The sequence below is a fragment of the Telopea speciosissima genome, chromosome 2, assembly GCF_018873765.1.
Source record: "Telopea speciosissima isolate NSW1024214 ecotype Mountain lineage chromosome 2, Tspe_v1, whole genome shotgun sequence".
NCBI classification, from domain to species: Eukaryota; Viridiplantae; Streptophyta; class Magnoliopsida; order Proteales; family Proteaceae; genus Telopea; species Telopea speciosissima.
In genome coordinates this window covers 47,150,076-47,174,792 of record NC_057917.1, presented here as the reverse complement: position 1 = coordinate 47,174,792, position 24,717 = coordinate 47,150,076, and the positions used below count along the sequence as shown (strand labels likewise).

At 39.9% G+C, this 24,717-nt stretch overlaps 1 protein-coding gene across 2 annotated transcripts in view; it reads left to right on the top strand.

Moving 5' to 3' along the window:
- Positions 1 to 24,717, top strand: part of LOC122649561 (D-lactate dehydrogenase [cytochrome], mitochondrial-like) — a 134,247-nt gene that overhangs the window by 9,863 nt on the left and 99,667 nt on the right. For both annotated transcript variants that reach the window (XM_043842759.1, XM_043842758.1), the window contains exon 4: positions 20,425 to 20,473. In XM_043842759.1, coding sequence (XP_043698694.1) covers positions 20,425 to 20,473 — 49 coding nt within the window. The remainder of the gene's footprint in view (positions 1 to 20,424; positions 20,474 to 24,717) is intronic.

Genomic DNA, 24,717 nt, shown 5'->3' with positions numbered 1-24,717 from the left:
CCATTATCACTTCTCAATATTTTGAGAGTAGCCCGAAACAGAGTTTGGACCATTTTATGAAAATGCCAAAAAAACTCAAAAACTTGATTTTTTGTGTGTAAAAGATACACCCATGTGTGCCTAGAGTAATAGTCAATAAAAGAAACAAACCATCGGTGACCTGAAAGAGATGTTTTATGACTAGGACCCCAAACATCAGAATGAACCAATTGAAACAAGAAGAACTCCTTTTATTTGATAAAGAATAACTTGATCGTGTTTGTTTGGCCAAAACACAAGCCTCACAAAAAAGTCATCCTGAGTACATGGATTGACCAAACTAGGAAATAAATGGGTTAAAATTCTTAATGAAGGGTGACCTAATCTAGAGTGACATTGGTAAAGTTCATAAGAGACCAAGGAGTTCTAAGGTAGCGGAGAAGGTAATGGTGGTGGAGAGGGACGGCCATCTTCAAGTGGGTATAATCCACCGTGTACTTTACCCAATCCAATCTTCTTCCCAAAGTCCAGATCCTGAAAAACAAAATGGAAAGAAAAAAAAAGTTACTTTGCAATTAAGATCATGAGTAACAGACAGAAGGTTAGTAGTAAAATTAGGAATATGTAAAACAGAGAACAAAGGAAGAGAAGAAGTACAGTTGATGATTCCTTTTCCAGATATGGAAGAAAGGGAACCATTAGCTACTTTGACCTTGTCTTTCCTAGAAGTGGGAGAATAACGATGGAACAGGCTAGAGAAAACAGTCATGTAATCTGTAGCTCCAGAATCTATGATCCAAGGATGGAAAGCTACAAAAGCATAGTGACTACCAAATAGAATACCTGACTTGGCAAAGTGTGAACCTGAAGGAGCAATAGAGTTGGTAGTATCAGCAGATGTAGTAGAGGCAGCAGCAATGGAAGTTTTTAGCGCACATAGGAATGCCTATAGATCATCCTGGGATAGACCAATGTTAGTAGCAGAGGCTGTAGTAACAGTCTCAGTGTGATGACCCTTGTTCTTTGGCTTTGTCTTTGTTTTGGCAACCCCTTTAGCTTCAAAGTCAGCTAGTTTCCCATCAAGTTTCTAGCACTTCTCTTTAGTGTGGTAGGGTTTGTGATAGTGCTCACAAACAACAGTCCCTATAGTAGAATCACCAAGAGAAGCAGTGCCAACAGGTGCAAGAGTAGCTGGGGCAGTAGCCTTGAGGGCTGATCTGTCAGTAATAGGTGGGTGCAGCATGATAGCCCTACGATTTTTCTTAGAGGAGATCAAAGCATATGACTATTCAAGGGTGGGAAAAGGTTTATGGCCCAACACCTGAACCCGAATTTGGTCATACTCTACATTCAAACCAGCTGGAAAGTCATATACTCTGATCTTGTCCACATGCTTCTTGTAGGAAGTAATGTCAGCAGCTGTAGTAGGGTGATAATCAGAGAAGTGGTCCAATTGCTGCCAAAGGCTGCGTAAAGTAGAATAGTATTTGGAGTCTGACAACTCTCCCTGAGTAGTGTGAAGCACCTTCTGCTTGAGTTCATACACCTGGGTATCATTGCCAAACTACCCATAAGTTTCCTTGCAAGCAGCTCATATTTGAGAGGCTGTATCAAGGAGAAGAAATCCATGCGCAAGATCTGAAGTCATCGAACCAATGAGGTATGACATGAGCACCCCATTATTGGCAAGCCATCTATCTTGAGCATGACCAGTCTCTGTTGGTATAACAGTAGTGCCATTAATGTGACCAGTAAAGCCACGGCCAGCAATGGCAAAGGAAGCAGACCGAGACCAAAGCAAGTAATTGGAACCATCCAGTTTGATTGGATTAGGAGGAAAGGTATGAAATTCGATTTGCCTTGGCTATCACCAACAGAAGTTGCAGTCGAAGTAACGGAGTCGCACATGATCACAGAGCCATTGGTGGGATGAGAAACCCAAGAATCTCTTCAAGGTAAGGGCTAAAATTTGGTGGAGAATCCTCTTTAAATATAGGAAGAGGTGTCTTAAAAAACCAAAAGCATCTAACAGAGAAATCCTTGAGATCGACTTTTTCAGGGTTTTGAAAAAAAACCTTGATTTTGGTGGAATTGATGGAAGGCTAATTGCTGACAAAAAAACACCAGATAGAGCTGAAACTTGGATCGAGTGTGCTTCTAATAGGACTGAAGTACTCCTCCAAAAACCATCTCCAATGGAAACCTGAAACTCCTAGATCGATATTTGTCTGGGTTTTTAGAAAACCTTGATTTGATGAAAAAAAATTGATCTAGGAGGTCTTCAATCTTGTTGGAGATAGGAACTGATCCAAAGAAATAAACACTATCGCAGTTCTTGATTCTTCAATGAGGTAGCTTGGTCCCTTGGAAAGAAGTGGAAGCAATCCAAAAAAAATGAAGAATCAAATATCGCAGGCAGTAAGAACTTGTCCCTATCGATCAGAAAACCTAATCATAGGATGAGGTAAAGGAGGGAAGCAATTGGATCTGTCGATCACCTCATCAGTGTTGCCCTAGTGGGAGAATGATGGAGAGCGAAGATCAAAACAGAAGAGGGGGGTGGGAAGAGGAGATCAAGAGTGAAAAGGAGGAGGGGGGGAAATCAAGAATGGAAAAAAACTCCCTAATTCAAACCTGCTCTGATGCCATATTGAGAGATTAGAATTAGGAGTGAATGTTTGGATTGTCTAAGGCAGACCCCAAGCCATATATTTATAATAAGGAATAAAAATTACGTGGATAGAATTGTCCCTATCATAGCCAACATGGCTGTACATGAAATAAAATAGTAAAAAATCCAGAATACCCCTCACGATATTCTGGCCCATACAATCCAACACTCCCTCATGCCAATAAAATGACCATATGCATTGAATTCCGACCAGCTGCTCTCTTTGGTAAAGAGAGCTGACCATATTTGTCTATAACCATGGATTTTCTTTACAATTATTGAGAGAAAGTGTGAAGGGGATTTGGTGAGGTCTGGCATTACTCAATTTGCCACCAACTACATTGCATTACAGAGCTTTCAGGTGAAGATGGATGGCCTGAGGTCTATGTTTACTAGTGAGGAGTGGTTTAGTTGGAGAGAGTCGGGTTTGTCAGGGGGTAAGGCAGCACATGCAACCATCTCTAATGATCAGTTCTTGTAGTACTTGAAGAAGTTCCTTCATATATTGGATCCAGTGGTAAGGGTATTGAGGTTGGTATACTCAAGGTTGTGCCTACCTTGCACACCTATATGCTGCCATGGAACTAATGAAGGAATGCGTGAGAGCTGTGATACCACAAGGTAGGAAGGCGTACCTTAAAATCATTGAGGACTGATGGGAGAAGCACTTGCATCATCCACTACATAAAGCTGGTGAGTTTTATATGTTTAATGAAAGATACTTAAGTTAATTTGCAATCCATTTGAATATTCATAAGCACTGACAAGTTATTTATGTAATTATCAACGTAGTATCTTAATCCCAACTATTACTACAAGCGTCAATTTGGGATTGATGACTCATTGCTAGAAGCAGTAGAAAATATGGTGGCAAAGTTGGAACCTAATGTTGATATAAATGCAAAATGCAATAATGAGGTGAGACCAAGGTAGTCACTAATTTATAAGGAATGTAATTACTCTATACTCTATTGTGTACTGTTGAGTTATGTAACCTGAGAGGGTATTTTGGGTATTTTTGGGTGTTTTCCCCCATATCCAGTAGAGTCAGCTATGTGGGGAGGTTTATTTATAATTTTGTCCTCTACTTGAAAGTTATAAATATATTGCTTGGTGATCACATTGATCAATCAAGCCATTCACTAATTCTGTTTTGTTAACATGGCATCAAAGCCGAAGTCTCTGATCTGAGTTTTCAAAACCCACCTCCCTCCCCCTTCTCCTCGACTTTTTTTCTCTCCTTTTTTTCTTGGTTCTCATCCTCCACCTTAGAGCAGCACTAATGAGGTGATCGTATGATCTAGATGCTGCCCTCCATCCTACCTCTTATCTCCATGTTCTAAATACAACTTCAGATCGGTGGTTTCTACAACTCTTCTCTGCGATTTTTTAAGTTCTTTTTTTTTTAAGATCAAGCCTTCTCTTCCACCAGCCCCTTCTCCAGCTCATCAGTTACATTCAACAACTTCTCCTGATCTCCATCTATGGCATTGTCAACTTGGCCATCCTTCACTTCGGACTTTAGCTTTTTTATTTCCTCAATTAGTTAAAAATTGTAAAATAGATGAGTTTTTATGTGAGGCCGGTGTTTTGGTCAAACAGTCTCATTCCAGTTATTCTCCTTTAAATAAAAGAAGTGTTTCTCCCTTTGCTTTAGTTCATACTGATGTGTGGGGCCCTGCCCATCATGTTTCCATTTCTAGCCATAAATGGTTTGTTTCTTTTATAGATTGCTTTACTTGAACCACTTGGGTGTACATGATGCAGCACAAAAGTGAGGTTTTCCACCGTTTTCAGCTCTTTCATCGTAAGGTTCATACCCAATTCAATGCCACCTTAAAAATTCAGCGGAGTGATAATGGTGGGGAATACATGGACGGTCAGTTCCATAATTATTTGGCTGAAAATGGGACATTCATCAGACCAGCTATGTTGACACTCCTGCCCAGAATAGTGTGGCTGAAAGAAAGAATCATCACCTTCTCGAAGTGGCTCAGGCCATTATGTTTGTTCGGTAGGTCCCTTCTTAATATTGGAATGATGTTGTCCTCACCGCTGCCTACCTCATAAACCGTATGCCTACCTATGTTCTTAATGGCTGTGCCCTTATTGACATCCTTCAGGGTTCTTCTTTTGTGGTGTACTCGAAAATATTTGGCTGTATTTGTTATGCTCGCAACCATCATCCTCATGGCAAACTCGATTCTCGTAGCATTTGGTGTATTTTTTTGGTCTACTTCGCCACCCATAAAGGATACAAGTGCTATCACCCTCCCACTCGGCATACTTTGGTCACTATGGATATTGTCTTCCATGAATCCTTGGCGTATTATTGTCATCCACCTCTTCAAGGGGAGCATGATCCAAGTTTTAAAGGTGTGCCTACTATACTAGTGGTTCCTATTCTAGGGGAGCCTTCTCCTCTAGACCTTCTAACTCCAGCCTCTAGTTTGGTTCCTATTCAGGGGGTGCATAGACCTGTGAGTCACATTCCTATTGATAAAGTCTATACCCAGAAGCACGAGGAGCAAGTTGGGACTACCACTACTGTACCTCCTCTTCAATCGTCAGAACTTGATCCAGAGCCTATTATACCATCTGGTAAGGATCCTTCTCTTGACTTACCTATTGTTGTTCGTAAAGGCATTAGATCTTGTACTCAACATCCCATCTCCAATGTTGTTTCCTATGATTCTTTCTTCTTCCTATCATGCATTTGTGTCATCTCTTTCCTTGTTTCTATTCCTCAGAAATGGCAGGAGGCGATTGTAGATCCAAAGTGGAAAGTAGCCATGACGGAAGAGATGAAGGTCTTTCCAAAAATGAGACGTGGGAGCTAGTGGTTCTTCCTACGGGCAAAAAACTTGTCTGCTGTAAATGGGTATTTATTGTCAAGCAGAAGATGAACGGGTCAATAGATAGATACAAGGCCAGACTTGTGGCCAAGGGGTTTACTCAAAACTATAGGATTGACTATCAGGAGACTTTTGCCTCCATTGTAAAGTTGAATACTATTCGGGATTTACTGTCATATGTTGTCAATCTAGGCTGGGATTAGCAGCAATTAGACGCAATAAATACCTTTCTTCATGGAAAGCTGAAAGAGGAAGTTTATATGGAGATTCCCCCAGGTTTTTCTTGTGACAAGACTTATGGGAAGGTTTACAGACTGAAGCAGGCATTATATGGGCTGAAGCAGTCTCCTCGGGCTTGGTTTGGCAGGTTCCATAAATCAATGATCTCTGTAGGATACAAACAGAGTAATGCTGATCATACTTTGTTCAAGTGCCGTAGAGATAAGGTCACCCTTCTTATAGTATGTGTTGATGACATAGTTGTAACTGGTAATGATGCAGATGAAGTTTCTCACCTGAAGGTTTTCTTGGGATGAGAATTTGAAATAAAAGCTAGGACAGCTAAGGTACTTCCTTGGGATTGAAGTTGCCCATTCTCCCAAAGGCATTTTATCTCCCAAAGGAAGTATGTTTTAGACCTACTCTCAGAGACTGGTTTGTTAGGGTGTCATCCTTGTGACACTCCTTTGGAAGCTACTACTCGTCTAAAAGAGAAGGGTGGTGATCCGGTTGATAAGGGACGATATCAACAATTAGTGGGAGAATTGATTTACCTCTCCCACACTAGACCAGACATCACATTTGCAGTAAGTTTGGTCAGTCAGTTCATGTATGATCCCTACTCCACTCATATGGCTGTTTTTCTTTGCATTCTCCATTACTTGAAGTCAGCTCCAAGAAAAGGGATTCTCTTGTCTCTGCATGATCATCTTCGTATTGAGGCCTACACCGATGCTAACTGGGGTGGTAATCCTGACTGAAAATCTACTTCAGGTTATTGTACGTTTGTAGGAGGTAATCTTGTCAATTGGCGTATTAAAAAGTAAAATGTTGTGGCAAGGTCCAGTGCTGAAGTGGAATTTCGCGCCATGGCCCAAGGTATCTGTGAGTTATTATGGCTTCAAGGTTTACTACAAGAGCTTAGTGGTTAAGTTCATCGTCCAATGATGTTGTACTGTGACAACAAAGCAGCAATCAACATTGCCCACAATCCAGTACAGCATGACCGTACCACGTATGTGAAGATTGACAGACACTTCATCAAAGAGAAGTTAGAGAGTGGGCAGATTTGTATACCTTTGTGAAGTTAGGTGATCCGATTGTTATGTCTTCACTAAAGGTCTAAGTGGAAAATTGTTTCATCCTAGTTTAGTTAAGTTGGGCATGTGTGATATCTATGCACCAACTTGAGGGGGAGTGTTGAGTTATATAACCTGAGAGGGAATTTTGGGTATTTTTGGGTGTTTTCCCCAATAGCCAGTAGAGTCGGCTATGTGGAGGGTTTATTGGTAATTCTATCCTCTACTTGAAAGTTATAAATATATTGCTTGGTGATCACATTTATCATTCAAGCCATTCACTAAATTTTGTTTTGTTAACATGTACTAATGCAAGGCATGTTTGAACTTTGAAATGAGTATAGATAAAGAACTTCAAATATGTTGTTGGAAGTTTCAGTTGTAAGCTCATAGTTGTTGCTAGAGATTCCGCAAACGCTGGTAGGTCCACTGCATTATTTGTCATATTCTCTCCATTGAATTCACATACCCATAAGTAATCCCAAAAAAAGGGCGTACCCAGTGCACGAGGCTCCCGCCACTGCAGGGTCTGGATAGGGTCATAGTACGTAGCCTTACGCCCACTTCGTGAAGAAGCTGTTTCCAGAGACTCGAACCTGTGACCAATTGGTCACAATGGAACAACCTTACCATTGCGCCAAGGTCCACCCTCACTCATAAGGAATCTTAATATTCTAAATTGTTAATGCAATTGACTGGTGGGTGCTCTATGGGAAAGACACACTTAACTCGAGAAAGATAACAATCAAGATGCTTTCTTAGACTTGTTTAGCCTCCAGATGCATTTACAATTGGAGTACATTCTCACTAATCCGCTCAAGAGGTAGAACCATTTGAGTCACAAATGACTAGAGGAATTGGTGTATGTGCATTATAACATGAGACTGAGGATGCAACACATATGCCAAGGCACGAAGGGTTATAACGATCAAGCTTGCCAACAATTTTCAACTTGACTCGGATGAAGAGGGGGATCCTCTATACCAGTGGGTGAAGGATCGATGTGACCCTTTCATGGATCAGGTTAGGGGTAGATTCGACTCTGAGATAATTGGTCAGATGGGTACCGATATGGATGAGTATATGACATCTCGCGAGGGCTAGTGGGGAGTATTATAGTGTCCATGGACATCTTAGTGATGTAGGCATAGAGGCAGCAGTGGAGGACGTGGAAGTCCAGCTTAACCATCCAAAGATCCTTAGAGGATCTGAGAGAATAAGAGCCCAACATGGCAACATGGCTAATTGGATTCTGACTGCAATCAAGGATCCTTGATTGGCTGATTTGGTATTGATTGCAATTAAGGATTGATTGGCTGATTTGGTGTTGATTGCAATCGAGGCTTGATTGGCTGATTTGGTGTTGATTGCAATCAAGGATTTGTTGGTTGATTTACAGTTGATTGCTTTCTAATCCTATCCTTAATTAGTTTTTATCTAATATGCTATGTTTTTATTTAGTATGTTCTTATTTTAGTAAAACTCAATCTTAGACTTAGGGATTGAGATTGGGCTTTGGGAATCCTATGAAATGACCTATTGTAATAGTGGTAAGGTAGATTTTGAATAATATTGAATTTTGACATCCATTGGAGCATTTCAAAGGAGCTTGCGAGTTCCAACCTTGTGATTGAGTATTCTTCTTCCTCCTTGACCCTACTCAATCCTATACCTTTGGCACAAGGCTACTCCATTCTGGTATCAGTGCCAAAGCAAGGTGCAACGAGTATGGCTCCCAAGCGGATGGGAGGTCACACTAGTCACATAGAGGACGTTATGTTGAGAGACAAGAATGCTCAACTATGTCAACAGATTGCTGCAATGAATCTTGAGATGGAGCGTTTGTGAACCTCATCTCGTCATTCCAGTAGATTGGATAATACCACAGGCAGTCAGTCACCCTCATCGAAAGATGAAGGGCATGCTTTTTCTATGAGACCACTACGACGACATGCTCAGGAGGAGCGAGAGGTTGAATGGTTCCAAAAGTTGAAAGGCGACCACACAACTCCAATTGAAAATATCAACTTTGGAGTGGAGAATCAACAACTTTGCCAACAAGCTACCGACGATCGATTCGTCACCCAGGTTGATTGGAGAGAACCTCCCAAGATTGATCAGTACCAAGATGAGTACATCGACGAACATAGCAGTTTTGAAAGCCTTCAACCTGATTCTATATTAGAAGCACAACACGGTGAGCCAACATCATTAAATGTAAGTGATTGTTTTCCTTGCAAAGAAGCAATCCCAACAACAACTGATCTTCCCATCGAGGAGGTCACCTCTCAAGTCTTTGATTTGGTTCCATTATGCATATCAGTTTCTATGTTTGGAGATTTTTTCGTGAAGGACATGATGAACACGATACCATAACAAGATCAATATTTAAAGCCATTGTAACTGTGCAAATTTCTTTAATTATTGGTTGACAATGTTGCGGAGAAGATGAATGGAGACATGTTCCAATGGATCGACATTCTCAATATGTATGATGATCCATATTTGGCCGTTATTTCTTTCCCATCTTTACTTCAATTTGTTCACGGTATACACATCGTCAATAAGCCATATTTTAATGCCTTATTTCTTCAAGCCGTGAACATCTCAATTGCTATCGCCACCAAATCTGAAGTTGAGTTACAAATTCTATTATATTCAATTGGAGATATCACTATCACTAATGACTTTGTCTGATTTCCATTTGATCCTGGTAGAAGGTGAACATTTGAAGATGGTGACTTAAATTCGAGGTCGAATTATTCAAAACTGGGAGGGAATGATGCAGGCATAAAGGCAGCAATGGAGGACATGGAAGTCCAGCTCAACCACCCAAAGATCCTTGGAAGATCTGAGAGAATAAGAGCCCAACATGGCAACATGGCTAATTGGATTCTGACTGCAATCAAGGATCCTTGATTTGTTGATTTGGTATTGATTGCAATCAAGGATTGATTGGCTAATTTGGTGTTGATTGCATTCAAGGCTTGATTGGTTGATTTGGTGTTGATTGCAATCAAGGATTGGTTGGCTAATTTATAGTTGATTGCCTTCTAATCCTATCCTTAATTAGTTTTTGCTTGATATGCTATGTTTTTATTTAGTATGTTTTTATTTTAGTAAAACTCAATCTTAGACTTAGGGATTGAGATTGGGGTTTGGGAATCCTATAAAAGGACCTATTGTAATAGTAGTAAGGCAGATTTTGAATAATATTGAATTTTGACTTCCATTGGAGCGTTTCAAAGGAGCTTGCGAGTTCCAACCTTGTGATTGAGTGTTCTTCTTCCTCCTTTACCCTGCTCGATCCTATACCCTTGGCACATTGCTGCTCCATACATTTATGGTGGATTCCGAAGAGCCAACTCAATTAGCCATTTTGGAATCTAAAGAACCTAGCGGGACCCGCACATAAGTTTTGCATACAACGTATGCTGCGTAGAGCATATGCAAAACCTATCAATCTCCTAGGCCGGGTCATAGGTAAGAAACTATTATTATAAATATTAACCTAATGTCTTGACTATGTTATGAAATGTAATTTTTCTCCTGTGGGACCCACATCCCCGTGTCCCAACATGACCGAGGCCTTAATTATGTCGCGAGACATCAGTCCCAGGACTTAACTATAAGTTATTAGGGGGTTAGTTATCATTTAATTAGGTTGGAGAATCAAATTTTCCAAACTATTTCTTTTATGACCAAACCAAACAGACCTTAGTTGGCCTTAGCTATATAAGAAAAACTTAACTTAGGAATTCATTTCCTACCCAAATCTGAAACCGATTTCTACTCTAGAGAAAAGGAAGAGAATGAAGAGGATAGAAAGAGGAAATGGAGAAGAAAGCTTGAAGATCTTGACTATTGAAGTGAGGAGCCTTGGGAAAGATCAATGTTAGTTGGATTGCTACCATCTCCTACATTTCATATCTTGGTAGGCCATCAAACATACTCTGATCTATCCATTTCTCTCCTCCCTTTGAAATTCTGCTGAGTTCCTAACTCAAGCAACCCAAAATTGAGAAATTGGGGCTTTTGGTGTAAACCCTCTCCAATCCAACATGCAATTTGATAGACTCAACCCAACTATGTTTTCTTTTATTCCCCTTCAAGCCAATTTTATGTTTTAAAGTTGTGCATGGTAAGATCCATGCAAGAACACCTAAAACCCCTTTACTGTTATGACCACCGGATAGAAAATTAACCATCCCACTGGTCAACCGGTCTTAGGGGGTATTTTCCATCCGGTCCTCCCCTGCTGCCTCTGTTTTGGTCCTAAACTTTGGAGCTTTGACTTGAGTTTATTTCTAGACCTAATTCATGCTTTGTGTTATAAAATTAGGTTGTGAATCTTCTGTTGGTGAGATTTTGTTGTGAGTTTGGATCTTCTTTTGGTTAGGACAGCTCTCCAACTTAAGGTAAGGGGATTTGACCTTAATTTGAGAGTGTTTATTACTGTCTTTTTTTATTTATGCTTGTTGTCGTTCATACATCATATTAGAAGTTATGATCATATATGTTATAGTTTTTCTTTTGCATTAGATGTATGCATGATGATAGGATGCATTCCATATTGCATATGCATATTATTATTATTGTGAACTATGAATGATGTTGTTGAGATAGTGATGGAACTGAATTATTCAACTACCTACTATTGAATCATATGATATTCATGTTAGAAATGCATATGATTAGGCTTTCATATCCAATGCTACGACTCTTACCAACAAGGGTGAGGTATTGGATAATCCGTGATAGGTCCGAAGGAATGATTTCGGAATGCCATTCACTGTTTTAGGTCCAATAAGTACTTCCGGATGGGATAAACAGCAGGGTTAGCATTTGGGGGTTCGCTAGGGTCCGATGTGTTTTTTCGGAACTAGCGGGTCTCTACCGTAGTAGAGTGATATTCTCGGATGTTTGATGTATTGTGTGCATTTTCAGAACTAAGAATATTATACCTATTACAGTAGCATGTATACCTTATAAGGCCTAGATCTGTTGTTAGTTGCATGCTTAGCTTTAAGCCATGCATCATGGACTGTTTTGCATTTGTTTGCATGTTTTTCCCTTGCTGGGCTCAGTGGAGCTCATCCCCATGGATATTTATTTATTTTTAGATGCAATGGCTAGTTGTGAAGAACCAGGATCGGATAGAGTAGCCGCTTTGGACTTCCACACTGATGATGGTTATGCGGTGCAGGAGTTCGAAGTTCATGATGTAACGCCCCAAAACCCGAACGATCGGACTTCAAGTCGTTAACTCAAATCAACCTGCTAATCCTCAAAGCAACACAATGAACACCTAAGTAAAATCTCCTCTGGACAGTCATTAAATTTTAAACCGAAATAAATATCCAAGTCCTCCAAAGGAGAAACATAACCAATGTTCCAAACCAAATAAACTGAAATAGAGTTAAAGTTCAACATGGACTATCCAACTCAAAGAACATAAAGTACTACTTTGAAGATAAACACAAAAATTTCTCTTGGGCAAACTCTTCCAAATCACTCGTGTTCAAAACCAGTCTTCCCCAAAATTCTCTGGTTGTATCTACGTCCTCATCTCAAGCTTGGCCAAAGCCCTTATCTGCAAAACATCACATTCTGCCTGAGTTTTGGAAACTCAATAGGCTACGTTATAAAGAAAATGAAATGATTGAGAAGACATGATATCAATGGTACAAGGACTAACTGAGTAACAAAACATAATGTATGCATGTGTAAATTTTTACATCCATAAATTTTCAAAATACGATACTCATGAATTACATTTCAAAATCCAAATCAAATTTGAAATGACAACTATACTAAATTTCGTATAGCCTGTCTATCAAAGGGGCAAATAGTCATTGAAAGTATCCCACAACTAAATATGACATCTCATTTCAAAGCATGGTGATTACATGAGAAATTTTCTTATATACTTTGAGAGACGGGCAAAAATCACCAAAATAACTAGTGGTACAAGTATAGCCCACTAGACTACTTTACTAATACGGCACAAATACTAATGCCGGCCTATTCCTGTTCCTTACCCGTCATAAGGTGGTATAGGACTTGCAAAACAAATTAGATTCAAAGGCAAAGGGCTTTCACCTTCCATACCGTTGTACAGGGTTTCTAGTGAGAAGCAACAAAAGGGACTCTACCTAATGCGGGACAGAAATCGAGAAGAGGATTGAAGGAGGTAGAAGAAGAAACTAGAGGGGGAGGGGAGAAATCACACAGAAGAAAGGAGCAGAAGGAGCCATGAGAAGAAGAAGAAAAAGGGGGGGGGGGGGTGTGCACACACACACAAACTCACTTTGTTTTCAATTCATTCTTGGGGGGGGGGGGGGTGTGCACACACACAAACCCACTTTGTTTTCAATTCATTCTTGCATTCATTAATTCAAATCTCTCCTGTATTACATGCTTATAAAGAAGAAAACTTCCTTACATGAAAATAGAAACCCAACTAAAAATGGAAAACTAAATATCCTAGGAAATATATCAAATCTAAAATTACCCAAAAGAGATAATAAGTGATCCACCCAATCTCCTAAAATAAGATAAAATAAAATAAAGGATATTATCTTGCTAAAAAATATATATTCCTAAAATACTACTAAATCTAAAAGACCCAAATCTGGTCCGGTTCATCTTGGTCTAGGTTCACAAATAGGTTCAGGTTAATCCATCGAAATTGTCCTGCATCAACTCTCCCGATGTTGAGAAAAACTTATCCACGAGTTTTAAAAAAGGAGAGGATCAACACTACTCGATCAACATCCACGATCAACAGCTTGGATGGGGTGAACGTACAGATGTAATCGTAAAGACAAGGACGACACTCCTCAAAGTACTTCAAGGGGATGATGAATTCTACGTGCCCACCCTTAACGTCGTCAAACGTATCCATAGGGCCATATGTGTCGCCTTCCATTGTGTTCTTGACCTCCATAGTTTCAATCTCAAGCTCTTTAGGATCCTCTTGGTTGGTCACGATCATTACAGTTGTTAAAGGGCTAAGTTCCTTGGTCTCGACGTCATTGTCCACTAATGAGACCATATGGCTTTCGATGTCTTCCATATGAGTCTCGGTAGCAAGAACTTCAAAGGCTGGTTCTTCCTTGAAGACAGAAAATACTGAAACTTCTTCATTCTTAATCAGCATTGCTTTAACGTCAGGCTCTTTAGGGACTGTCCTATTAGGAGTTGGGGCAGCCATTTGCATTTCATGGATAACTGGAAGGTTTTTCAAGACCTCTCCAATTTGTTGAAACAAACGATCCAACCATTCAAGTCTCAAGAGTTCTTCATCCTGTGTTGATTTGTTCATGAAATCCCATGACCATTCAGTATTGTAGTTCACTTGTAACTCACTTAGACATGAAAATCGAATACCCATCGTACAACATTCATCATAAATATTACGGCCTTGAAGAATATTCCTTGCTGAAACGGCACTCAGGAGTGACTGATACTGGTTAAAGGCTTGAGAACAACTAGCAGATCGATGAAATATCTTGATCTTTTCAACAAATCCATGAGGAGAAAACACTTGATGCAATACTTCCACCGTTATAGGATATAGTGGATGACGGATTGTAACTACGAGAATTTGGTTGGGTTGTGGTTCGGAGAACATTGATAGCACAATTGTAAATACCAATTTAATGTATACCCGGGTTGGAATAACCTTTATTGGGTTGTTTAAGGGTCCACCCAAGAAAAGGAACACTCAAACCCACAGTTGAATGGCAAACTAGTAAACAAATCAAGATTTATAAAGATCAATGGTAGAATGGTAATTACGGAGATTCAACTAAAATTCTGAATGACACGTGAGAAAATGGGGGGAAACTTGAAAGAGCGGGAATAAAAGGTTGAAGCAGGGGCAGTATGGGAAATAAAGAAAAGAACCCAAAAATAAGACACGGCTTAAATGGTGGGAGTGGGGGGCAGAATGGGAAGGAGAATTAAATCGATCGAACAAAGAGAAAGGGGAGGGTGTTACCGTTTTCTACTGGGTTGTAACTGAACACCGAGAGAAGCTATGCTGTGAGCTGTGCAACGGAGGAAGGGGGAGGAAATCCAGGAGCAACCAGGTACGTCTTCCGCCACTTTTTCTTTTTCTTGGCTTCTTGATTTCTCTCTGCTATTCTTATTTCTCTGTCTCGTACTCTCTTTCTCTTCTGCACTGTTTTTGTTTTTGTTTTTTTTTTTTTGGCTCTGGCGGAACCCTGGGCGAGAGGAATGATGTTGATCGAAGTTACAGAAAAAGAAAAACAAAGTAGAACAGTGGGAAGAATTAGCACTAGGGAATCAGATAGAGGGGACTTGTGGGGATCGAAGGGATGGGGTTTGCTGCTTTTTTTTAAATTTTTTTTATAATTTTTGTCGGTCTCAGATGGGAAAAACAAAGGGAAAGGGTTACGATGAGCTGTTGGGGAGATGAGTTGCTGCACATTACTGCAGCTTTGACGAAACCTCTATTAACCTCTTGTTGCCAGAACAGAAACTGGGAAACATATGAACCGTAATACCAGGGGAGATAATAACGTAACAGGGTAGAATCAGAAACGAAGAAGAAGAGAATAGGGAAAAGAAATCACAAGCGAAGGAAGAAGATGGGATCCTTCGGCTCTGATACCAGATAATGCGGGACAGAAATCGAGAAGAAGATTGAAGGAGGTAGAAGAAGAAACCAGAGGGGGAGGGGAGAAATCACACAGAAGAAAGGGGAAGAAGGAGCCGTGAGAAGAAGAAGAAAAAGGGGGGAGGGTGTGCACACGCACAAACTCACTTTGTTTTCAATTCATTCTTGCATTCATTAATTCAAATCTCTCCAGTATTACATGCTTATAAAGAAGAAAACTTCCTTACATGAAAATAGAAACCAAACTAAAAATGGAAAACTAAATATCCTAGGAAATATTTCAAATCTAAAATTACCCAAAAGAGATAATAAGTGATCCACCCAATCTCCTAAAATAAGATAAAATAAAATAAAAGATATTATCTTGCTAAAACAAAATATTTTCCTAAAATACCTACTAAATCTAAAAGACCCAAATCTGGTCCGGTTCATCTTGGTCTGGGTTCACAAATAGGTTCAGGTTAATCCATTGAAATTGTCCTGCATCACTACCGGTAGGACCATAATCCATCTTTCTGGGCAGCCACCTCCAAGGACTAATAAACCATCCCCACTTTCGGCTCAAATGTATTCTCAAAACATAATAGAGTAAAACATTGAAAAGTTCTTTAGACTAATCACGTTAGAATGGACCCCAAAACAGGGTTTAAAACAATATGTCGGTGTACTGAACTGTTACATGAAATAAAACCCAAACAGAATTTTAATGCTACATAAGAGCGTGTAAACCAAAACAGAATTTTAACACTACATAACAGGGCATAGATCAATAACAGAATTTAAATACAACTGCAGAAATTGAATGAATAAAACCAAAACAGAATTTAAATCGCAACTGCAGAATTTTTAATGAATGAAACTCCAAAACAGAACTTACATTGCAATTGCAGAATTTTAATGGATGAAACTCCAAAACAGAATTTAAATCGTAACTGCAGAATTTTTAATGGATGAAACTCCAAAACAGAATTTAAATCGTAACTACAGAATTTTAATGGATGAAACTCCTAAACAGAATTTGAATTGCATATCATGGATTCCGTAAACAGAATTTAATTTACTTGTCATGCATTCAAATATGTGAACATGGATTCCCAAATCAGAATTTAATTTACATGGTCATGCATTCAAATATGTGAAGATGGATTCTCAAATCAGAATTTAATTTACATGTCATGCATTCAAATATGTGGACATGGATTCCCAAATCAGAATTTTCCTCCATATAACCCTAACCTTTGAAGGACTGTTAAACCTTAAACACTAATCCACGACAAGGAAAGAATGTAGAATAAGGAACCTACCTCCAACCAAGCCGACGTCCTCACTCCTCTCCTCAGCCGTGATTCTTCTTAGCCCTTCTCTTCTCCTTTTCCAATCTTCTTTGGCTCTTCTTATGCTTGAAGTCCAGGCCAAGATGGGATGATTCCAAAAAACTTATTCTTCTCTGTATATAAGACGCAAAACCCCATCAGAAATAGGGTAGGAAATCAGACACGATTCCTCCCCCTTCCCCTCTTTCCCCTTTTCTTCTTTCCTTCTTTTTTTTTTTTTTTTTTTTTTTCCTTCTTTCCCTTTTTTTTTCCTCCACGATCCCTCAATGGATCTGCCCAGCGACCCAATTGGCTCTCGGGTCAAGCCCAAAATTTTGGGTCGCTACACATGATGTTTCTTACGTGTGCGATGCATGCGCATTTCTGTGATGTGGTGGCCTGACGGACAAGGCTATGTTTATCTTGTGTTTATACTTTACTTTTGTTAAAGATAAGCATATAGTGGCTTATTTTCTGTTTTAAGCTTGTATTTAATTTTGGAAGAATTGTATAGTGTAAATGCAAGTTTATTAATATATCAAGTTTATCACTTAGTTTCCTCTAATTACTCTTGTTATTAATATTTGTTCTCTTCCGCTGCGTTTTGATTACTATATTGTGAAAACTTGTGAATGGGAGTACTGTACTTGTAATCTTGGAGGTTGATTGGATGTCGGTTGACATCCAGTCACACCATGCCCATATTAACCGGGCCGGGTTGTGACAGCAGTGGCTTGCACCGTCATATCGATATGGCACGGGGAGCACCGGTTCCGAGTATAGTGACTATACTGGATATGGTCAGTTTGGGAAAGCTAGCTCTTCGTCATCATTACCCTCTTCCTCTAAGTATGAGGGTCAGTCATGCATTGGGTCAGGTTTTATGGACAACATCTTTGGGTTCTCAACCCCCTAGCTACACATGCCGGTGCTGGTTCTAATTCCATATGTACCATCCAGTAGTAGTGTCTCCTGAGTCTTGATTGAGTTCCTTATGGTTTAGAGATATATACCCTAGGTTATTGTACCTCGAGTATGTTGATGATTCCATTTATAGGGCTGTTGTGGACTTTGAGCATTTCTTCCGCCATACTATGACATGGCTAGCTTTTGTGATTCAGTTAGAGGAAAACTTGGTTCGGTATCAACACTATTCTAGTGCTTTTGATTTGGCCCAACACTCGTTTCAGTACTGGGATTCTAGGACAATAGGATGAGCAGAGGGATGACTTGTTGCTTGGATTGTTGAATGTTGCCTTCAATATATTTGACTCTATGTAACAAACAATATTAGATATATTTGACCCTATTGCTTATTTAAGATGTTTTACTTGAATTATGTATTCTAATACTAAAGATTGTGTGGAATATAGGCCATATTAGTGTATATATACAACGTAAACTACCAACCTAGGGTCCGAAGTCAAAGTAACATTTAGGTGTGATTTTTAAAATCTAAGTTTTCCACTATGTTTGTAGGGCCTAAATAGGCTTCCTACAAGTATCATGTCCTAATTAGGTCATATGGCCCCCAAAACCCAAGTTTGAAAAAAAAAAGTTTCGGCTGAAACGAAACATTTCGGTTCTTGACTGAAACCATGCCTAGAGCTAAAACCTCGAACCTTTTTGCATCAAACTTGATGCAGTTCTTTTTTGAAATCAACTTGGCAACAGTACTGCTGACCAATTGTTTTGTTTGGTTTGCTGTGTGGGTCATGAAGAAGCTTAATTTGTCATTGTTTTCTGTCTATCTAGGAAAATCATGCATCTGGGTTTGAATGTGCCCTCTTTACTGATGTTAATGGTTTTTGGCTTTCAATTGCTGTTGACTGTGTAAGGGAGGAATCGGGGACCTGATTTGAATTTGTTTGCATGATGGAAAATCATGTATCTGGGTGTGAATGTGCCCTCTTTACTGATGTTAATTGATTGTGGATCCTAAGGGATCTGCACTTCAGGATCGATTCTGGAGGGCAACCAGATCAAAATCAGGTTGTGTAGGACCAAAGTAGGGTAGGCTAATAAGATTTTAAGGCTGTTGATTGTGTTGGTAATGGTGGTGAGGGGTGAGGCTTTAAAGGGAAGAAGAAAGAAGATGTATTTGAAGGTGGAAGGTGTAGGGTCTGGTTGTGGAATATGAAGGGTTGCTTATGATATGAAGGTAAGATGGTAGATGGATAGTTGGATAGGTGCAGCCCGCTGGCTGCCAACCGTTGGAGTCCCACTGTGGTTACGATCGAAGGAGTCCCACCTTGATCCCGCTTGAGTCTCACAAACCTTCTTGCATCTCACAAGAAAAAACTCTCACAAAAGGAGTAGTCATATTTCAGATTTTTTCTTGGATGATTGAGAGCTCACCCATGATTTCAATTTATAGATGAAGGAGGCTGAACCTCAATTGATTACATCCTAGTCAGTATTTGCAATTCCCAAACAAAGGGAAGAATTCCAAAGGCTGGATACATTAACAACTAAAACATTAAATGGTCTTTTGGAATTCCCAAGACATGGAGGGAGGCTTCTAAAGACAATAAAGAGGCCTTGATAAGTTGAAGAGTCCAACAACTCATTCATAACATAAGAAGCCTTGGGGAGATAAAGAGTCAAACATCCATAGTCCACGAATTGGGAGGTGAATGGGCTGGCTAAGCTGGAATTTGAAGGGGCCGGCTGCTGGATCAGATGGATGTTCTGCATCATTAATGGTTTTTGGCTTTCAATTGTTGGTGACTGTGTATGGAAGGAATTGAGGACCTGATTGGACCTGATTTTGAATCTATCTGCATGATGAGATTTCAATCTGTTGACGAATGTTTGACTGAAATTTAATTGAGAACTAAAAAAGCTGAAGTGTTGAATGATTTAACCAAGCAATGGCAGAGGTTTGGTATAGTGGAGGCAAATTATAAAGTATAAACAATGGAAAGAGGACTAATAAATGGACAAACGATCCCCCAGCCAATCCATGTGCAAAACTCAGCACAAAGGGTACCAGAACCAGCACCCTTTCAAAAAGAAACAGCACTGACGGTTCTTACAAGGATGATACCATACTCTACCAACAGTTCATGAACCCACGCCATCACCAGCAAAAATAGAAAACCTGCATCTCTTCCCCCCTACCCTCAAAGAATTAGAGAGTCGGCTGAATCCCAAGTTCAAGTGAAATTGTGGTTGGCTAGCTCCTTTATGACATAATTCTTGAACTTTGTAAATTGATGCATAATTCTTTCCTTTGTGTTGGTCTACAGTTCTACGTAGAACTTTAAGGATGCTTGTTTTAAATGCCTTATATCAAGATGCTCCTCATTTTCACATTTCTTTTTAATAAGTTCCTTTGTCCTTACCTGAAAATTTCTTGCTTCCTTTTTTAGTCCAACCAAAGATGAAGAGAGTGGAAAATGTAAAATATCATTCTCACAGTTTTCTTCATTTAGGCTTTGTTTCATGTAAAAGAACAAATTTCAAGTAAAATCTTGCGTTCTATACTGATTTTACCTAATAATTTTCCTTTTGTGGGTTTTACCTGGAAACAATTGGAGCCTGATGAAAAATTTCTCTTGCATATTTTTATTTTCGTTGATGAAAATTTCTCATTGCCCTGGAGAAATTTTTTTTTTTTTTCATGACATGAACTCTAATTCATTATTTGAGCACACAGGTCTGAAGATGAAGTCTCTAAGATTGTCAGATCTTGTAACAACCACAAGGTTAGATCTTATTGTTTTTCTATGGAAGCTGCAGATTCTTCTTCTTTGTTTTATCATTTTAAATTATGCAAGTATTCATCTGATTTTCCCATTTGAGTGCACTATTGAAAGTGGGGGTTTCCCTTCCCTACCCCCCTTTCTCTTAGTTGGCAATTCCAAAAGATTTTTTATTTTTTTTCATAAAATTTAAGTTAAAGAAGACAGTGACACATCCTTTTCACACAAATATGATGGAGTGTTATTTTTCTATTTTAAGAACATAAGATAAGCAAGTTATACATTGCATAAAGCTATATTTCTCCAGTCGGATTATCTTCTCCTATTCTGGGGTTCGAAAACTCAGGTTTCGGTCTTGTGTCAGCTTAACTGAAATTTTGCTGAAACAATGCATTTTTTTTTTGGTGAGTTTCGGTAAACAGAAGAGAATGGATGGAGAAACCACCACAATTATGCCAGGTCATGCATATTAGTAATCTGATGCTCAGGACTTGCAAGACAAAATTTTGAGAACAGCATCACTACAAAAGTTGAGTCATGTGGATTAAATTGCATGAGAAGAGCAGATCCCAACTTCCATGTCAATATCCATTCACAACAGCGAAGCACTAATCGGTGGCAATACTTTTATCAAAAGCTTGATTGTATAGGCTCTGATAAAGCTCCCCAAGCAGTTGCTTCTTCAAACCATGTACAACAACTCAGCCTTATCCCAACTAAATGGGGTTGGCTACATGCGTCCTTGCCCTCCAATCAGCTCTATTTGAGGTCATACTTGATACAAGGCCTAAGTTATGCATGTTTTTCTCACCACTTCTCCTAAGGTCAGTTTGTAGGCAAAACTATGGTCCAGGGATCAAACCATGGTTCCCTAGGGAAACCAATATACTGAAAAATTAGGGTTTTGCATGCCCTGGGTTATCCCATGGTGTCCCATTTAATTTTTGGGGTTTCCTATGGTTGCCCATGGGAACCCTGGTGCATCCCTGTTAGGGTTTCTCCTTCCCTGTTGTGTCCCATGCAATTATATAACACAATAGGGATGGAGAAAAACATCTCTAGTCCATCACATGGCAAGAGGGATCCATCCCATACTCGAATGCGCAGCGGAAATAAATCTATTCGAGTTTCTTTGGCATCCCATAAATATTAAATAATTAAAACTGAAGGAATCAAACAAGAATTGCTAACCTGATGAGCCTCAATTGTTGCTCCTCCAATAGACAATGGTTCTTCCTCCAGTGAGCGCTCCAAGTAAACAGATCTGAATCTCCAATGGTGCTACCAAGGTTCTTCAAGCCAATCCCAGATGCTCTCAAATTCTTCAGCATAGATCTAGGGTTTTACAAACCCTAACTCTCAAACACAGGTAAGAGAAACTAGAAGAAGGACAGAGATCACAAGAGGGAGAGAGAGAGACCAAAACGCAGGAGAGAGGAGGCCAGGCTGAAACGCAGAGCATTGTGTGCCCCCTCTGCGTTTTGGTCCCCTTTTATAGATGAGGGTTTAATTAAAACCCTGATGGATTACACTAATCCCAGTGAGAGTCTTACTCTCTCTCTCTCTCTCAATTTGGCAGTTCTGTTTAAACTCTGAGTGCTTCAAAAAGGTGAAGAAGCAGAATCTAATAGGGAAAGTATTAATTAGTTACTTTATTTAATATTTATGGATAATTAGAATTAGCATCGTATCCATTAATTAAATAAAGAACCAATTAAAATAGCAAATTCCAAATAACTCTCTATATGATAACAATTTATCATATATAACCCCTCACTAATCAACACCATCACTATGGAATTTAGGGCATGTACACATGTACTGCCAAACCCCAATCCATAGTACATGTCCATATAAGAGCGTCTGTGCATCTGATCAGGTCCTACAAAACTCGATAAAACACTTTGTTCAAAATAATCATAAATAATCTATCATTTTATGTAAAATAGATTTTTGCAAAACCATTTCCAAAACGGCACTGGATCCAGATTCCGATCCGACCATACACAGACAGTCTCAATCTTGGTGTTCCCTAATCGGGTAGTGGTGACCATGTTGGATAACTCCTTCACTCACAAAGTGTTCACACATTCCCAGAACACCGGCTTTGACTCGCTTGAGTCTCAGTCATTGATGAACCAAAGAATGCGGTCACACTTTGCAGTGACAGGGTTCCCTCAAGCATAGGGTGTCGGTGACACATGTCTATCCCTTCCTACATCTGGCAATAATACATGAGGGAATCGACAAAGTAGATTCTTCGCCAATGCACACATCAAACATGTGAGCACTCGCATTCGTACCCTGACATCACATATCTAGGCATACCCAATGCGACGACCATATAATAAGGGTGCCCAGCCCAAACCCTAGTCGTGACTACCATTTTAAGTAAAACTTACGGACATATAATGCTCAAAAAGTTTATATCGCATGTGATAATATCATACTAAAATGTATAAAAGTTCAATACAAAGGTGAACCGGGTTGAACCGGACCGAACTGGGTTTGATGGACACACACTTTGATCAACACAGTTTAGGTCTGTCCCTGGCTCTTTTTGTTCTTTCAACCTGAATCAAATCATTCCTCCGTATTGGGGCATCTAATGGGCTTTGTTGAACATGGCCATGCCACCTTAAACAACTTTCTCGTAGTTTATCATGTATCGGAGCTACTCCCAAATCAGCTTTAATTTGATCATTCCTTACTTTATCTTTCCCTTTTTTGATACTCATCCATCTCAACATCCTCATCTCTGCTACTCTAAGTGTATCTATATGATGATTTCTTCAAACCATGCATCCTCCCAAATTATTATTCTGTCACCCTTTCCAACTTGATCATTTTTTGAATATACATTTCGATATTGGTCAATGTTCTATTTCTTCCACATACTCTCTCTTTGGTATCCTAACTTCTCTATGATTCCAACCAGCATCACTAGAACTCACCACATTTTTTTTTTTAGCCCGAACTTCTATGGGATCCGGGCCGGCCCCAAGGATTTTATTAGATGAAAAAATGATCAAGAATACAAGAGGGGGGGATGTACCCGCCTTACCCCTAACCCAAACAACTTAATCACTCATTAAAGCACTCTCTAGCACCCAAAACCCGGCTTACAAAAATCCTACTAGAACCTACGTTCTTACTCTGATCATCGGTAGACCCATCGCATCCTCATGAATAATCTTACGCAGAGTGTGGGGTAATTGAGCTTCCTCGTGAAACACCACATCCCTCTTCCCTTCACAAGCTAAATTAGCCAGGAAGTCTGCAGCCCTATTCCCTTCACGAAATGTAAAAGAGATCATAGGTTTCAGGGATTTCATCAAACCCAAAATTTCTTGAAACCAATACCAGCCATTCCAATTTCCATGGCTTTTCTTCGCAGTACTCATGATAGTCGTCCTTGAATCTGAGTTAGTATGGAATTCCTTGAAGCCAAGGCTCTCACAAAGCTTTAAGCCATCTCGCAACGCCCTCAACTCCGCAATAGTGTTGGTGCAGTCTCCATAATAGTTGGAAACGGCAGCAAACACCTCTCCTTCCCCATTTCTAATCACTCCTCCTCCCCCTCCTAACCCAGGGTTGCCCTTGCAGGCCCCATCCATGTTGAGCTAGACTGACGAAAAGGGGGGGCTCCAGTAGACCAGAATAGGTGCTTTCCAAGCTTTAGGCCGATGAGAAATGCCAAAGAACTGCAGTGTTAACTTTTCTTTGAAAGAAGGAGAGCTGCCCAAAGAAAACGACAGGGGTAATTCAGAAATCCACCTCCTTATGACCCTCACAATGCAGCTGGCCGAGTGCCCCTTCTCTCCATGTTTACGGTTGTTTCTCTCTTTCCACAGCTCCCATAGTATAAAAGATGGAAGCACACCAATGACCCTCCCATAGAGGTTATAAGAGCTCGCATTGTTGTGCCAAAATGCGATGCGACTTCGCACATCCTGCAGTGGTATCAGCTCAACCTCACAAAGCTGCGAAAAAAATTCCCATACCTTCCTCGCAGTTCCTCCATTAACCAGCACATGAGACGCAGTTTCTATGCTTGGGTGACCACAGCACAGGCATCTTGAGGCTAAGGGCACCCCCATCTTCTGAATTGCATCATCGGTGGGCACCCCTCCACTCATCACCTGCCAAGAGAAGAACCCTACCTTTGGGGGAACCGAACTGTTCCAACACCACTTTGCAAATGGCCTTTCTGTTTCGGTCTGCCTTAGCTCATTCCCTTCAGGAAT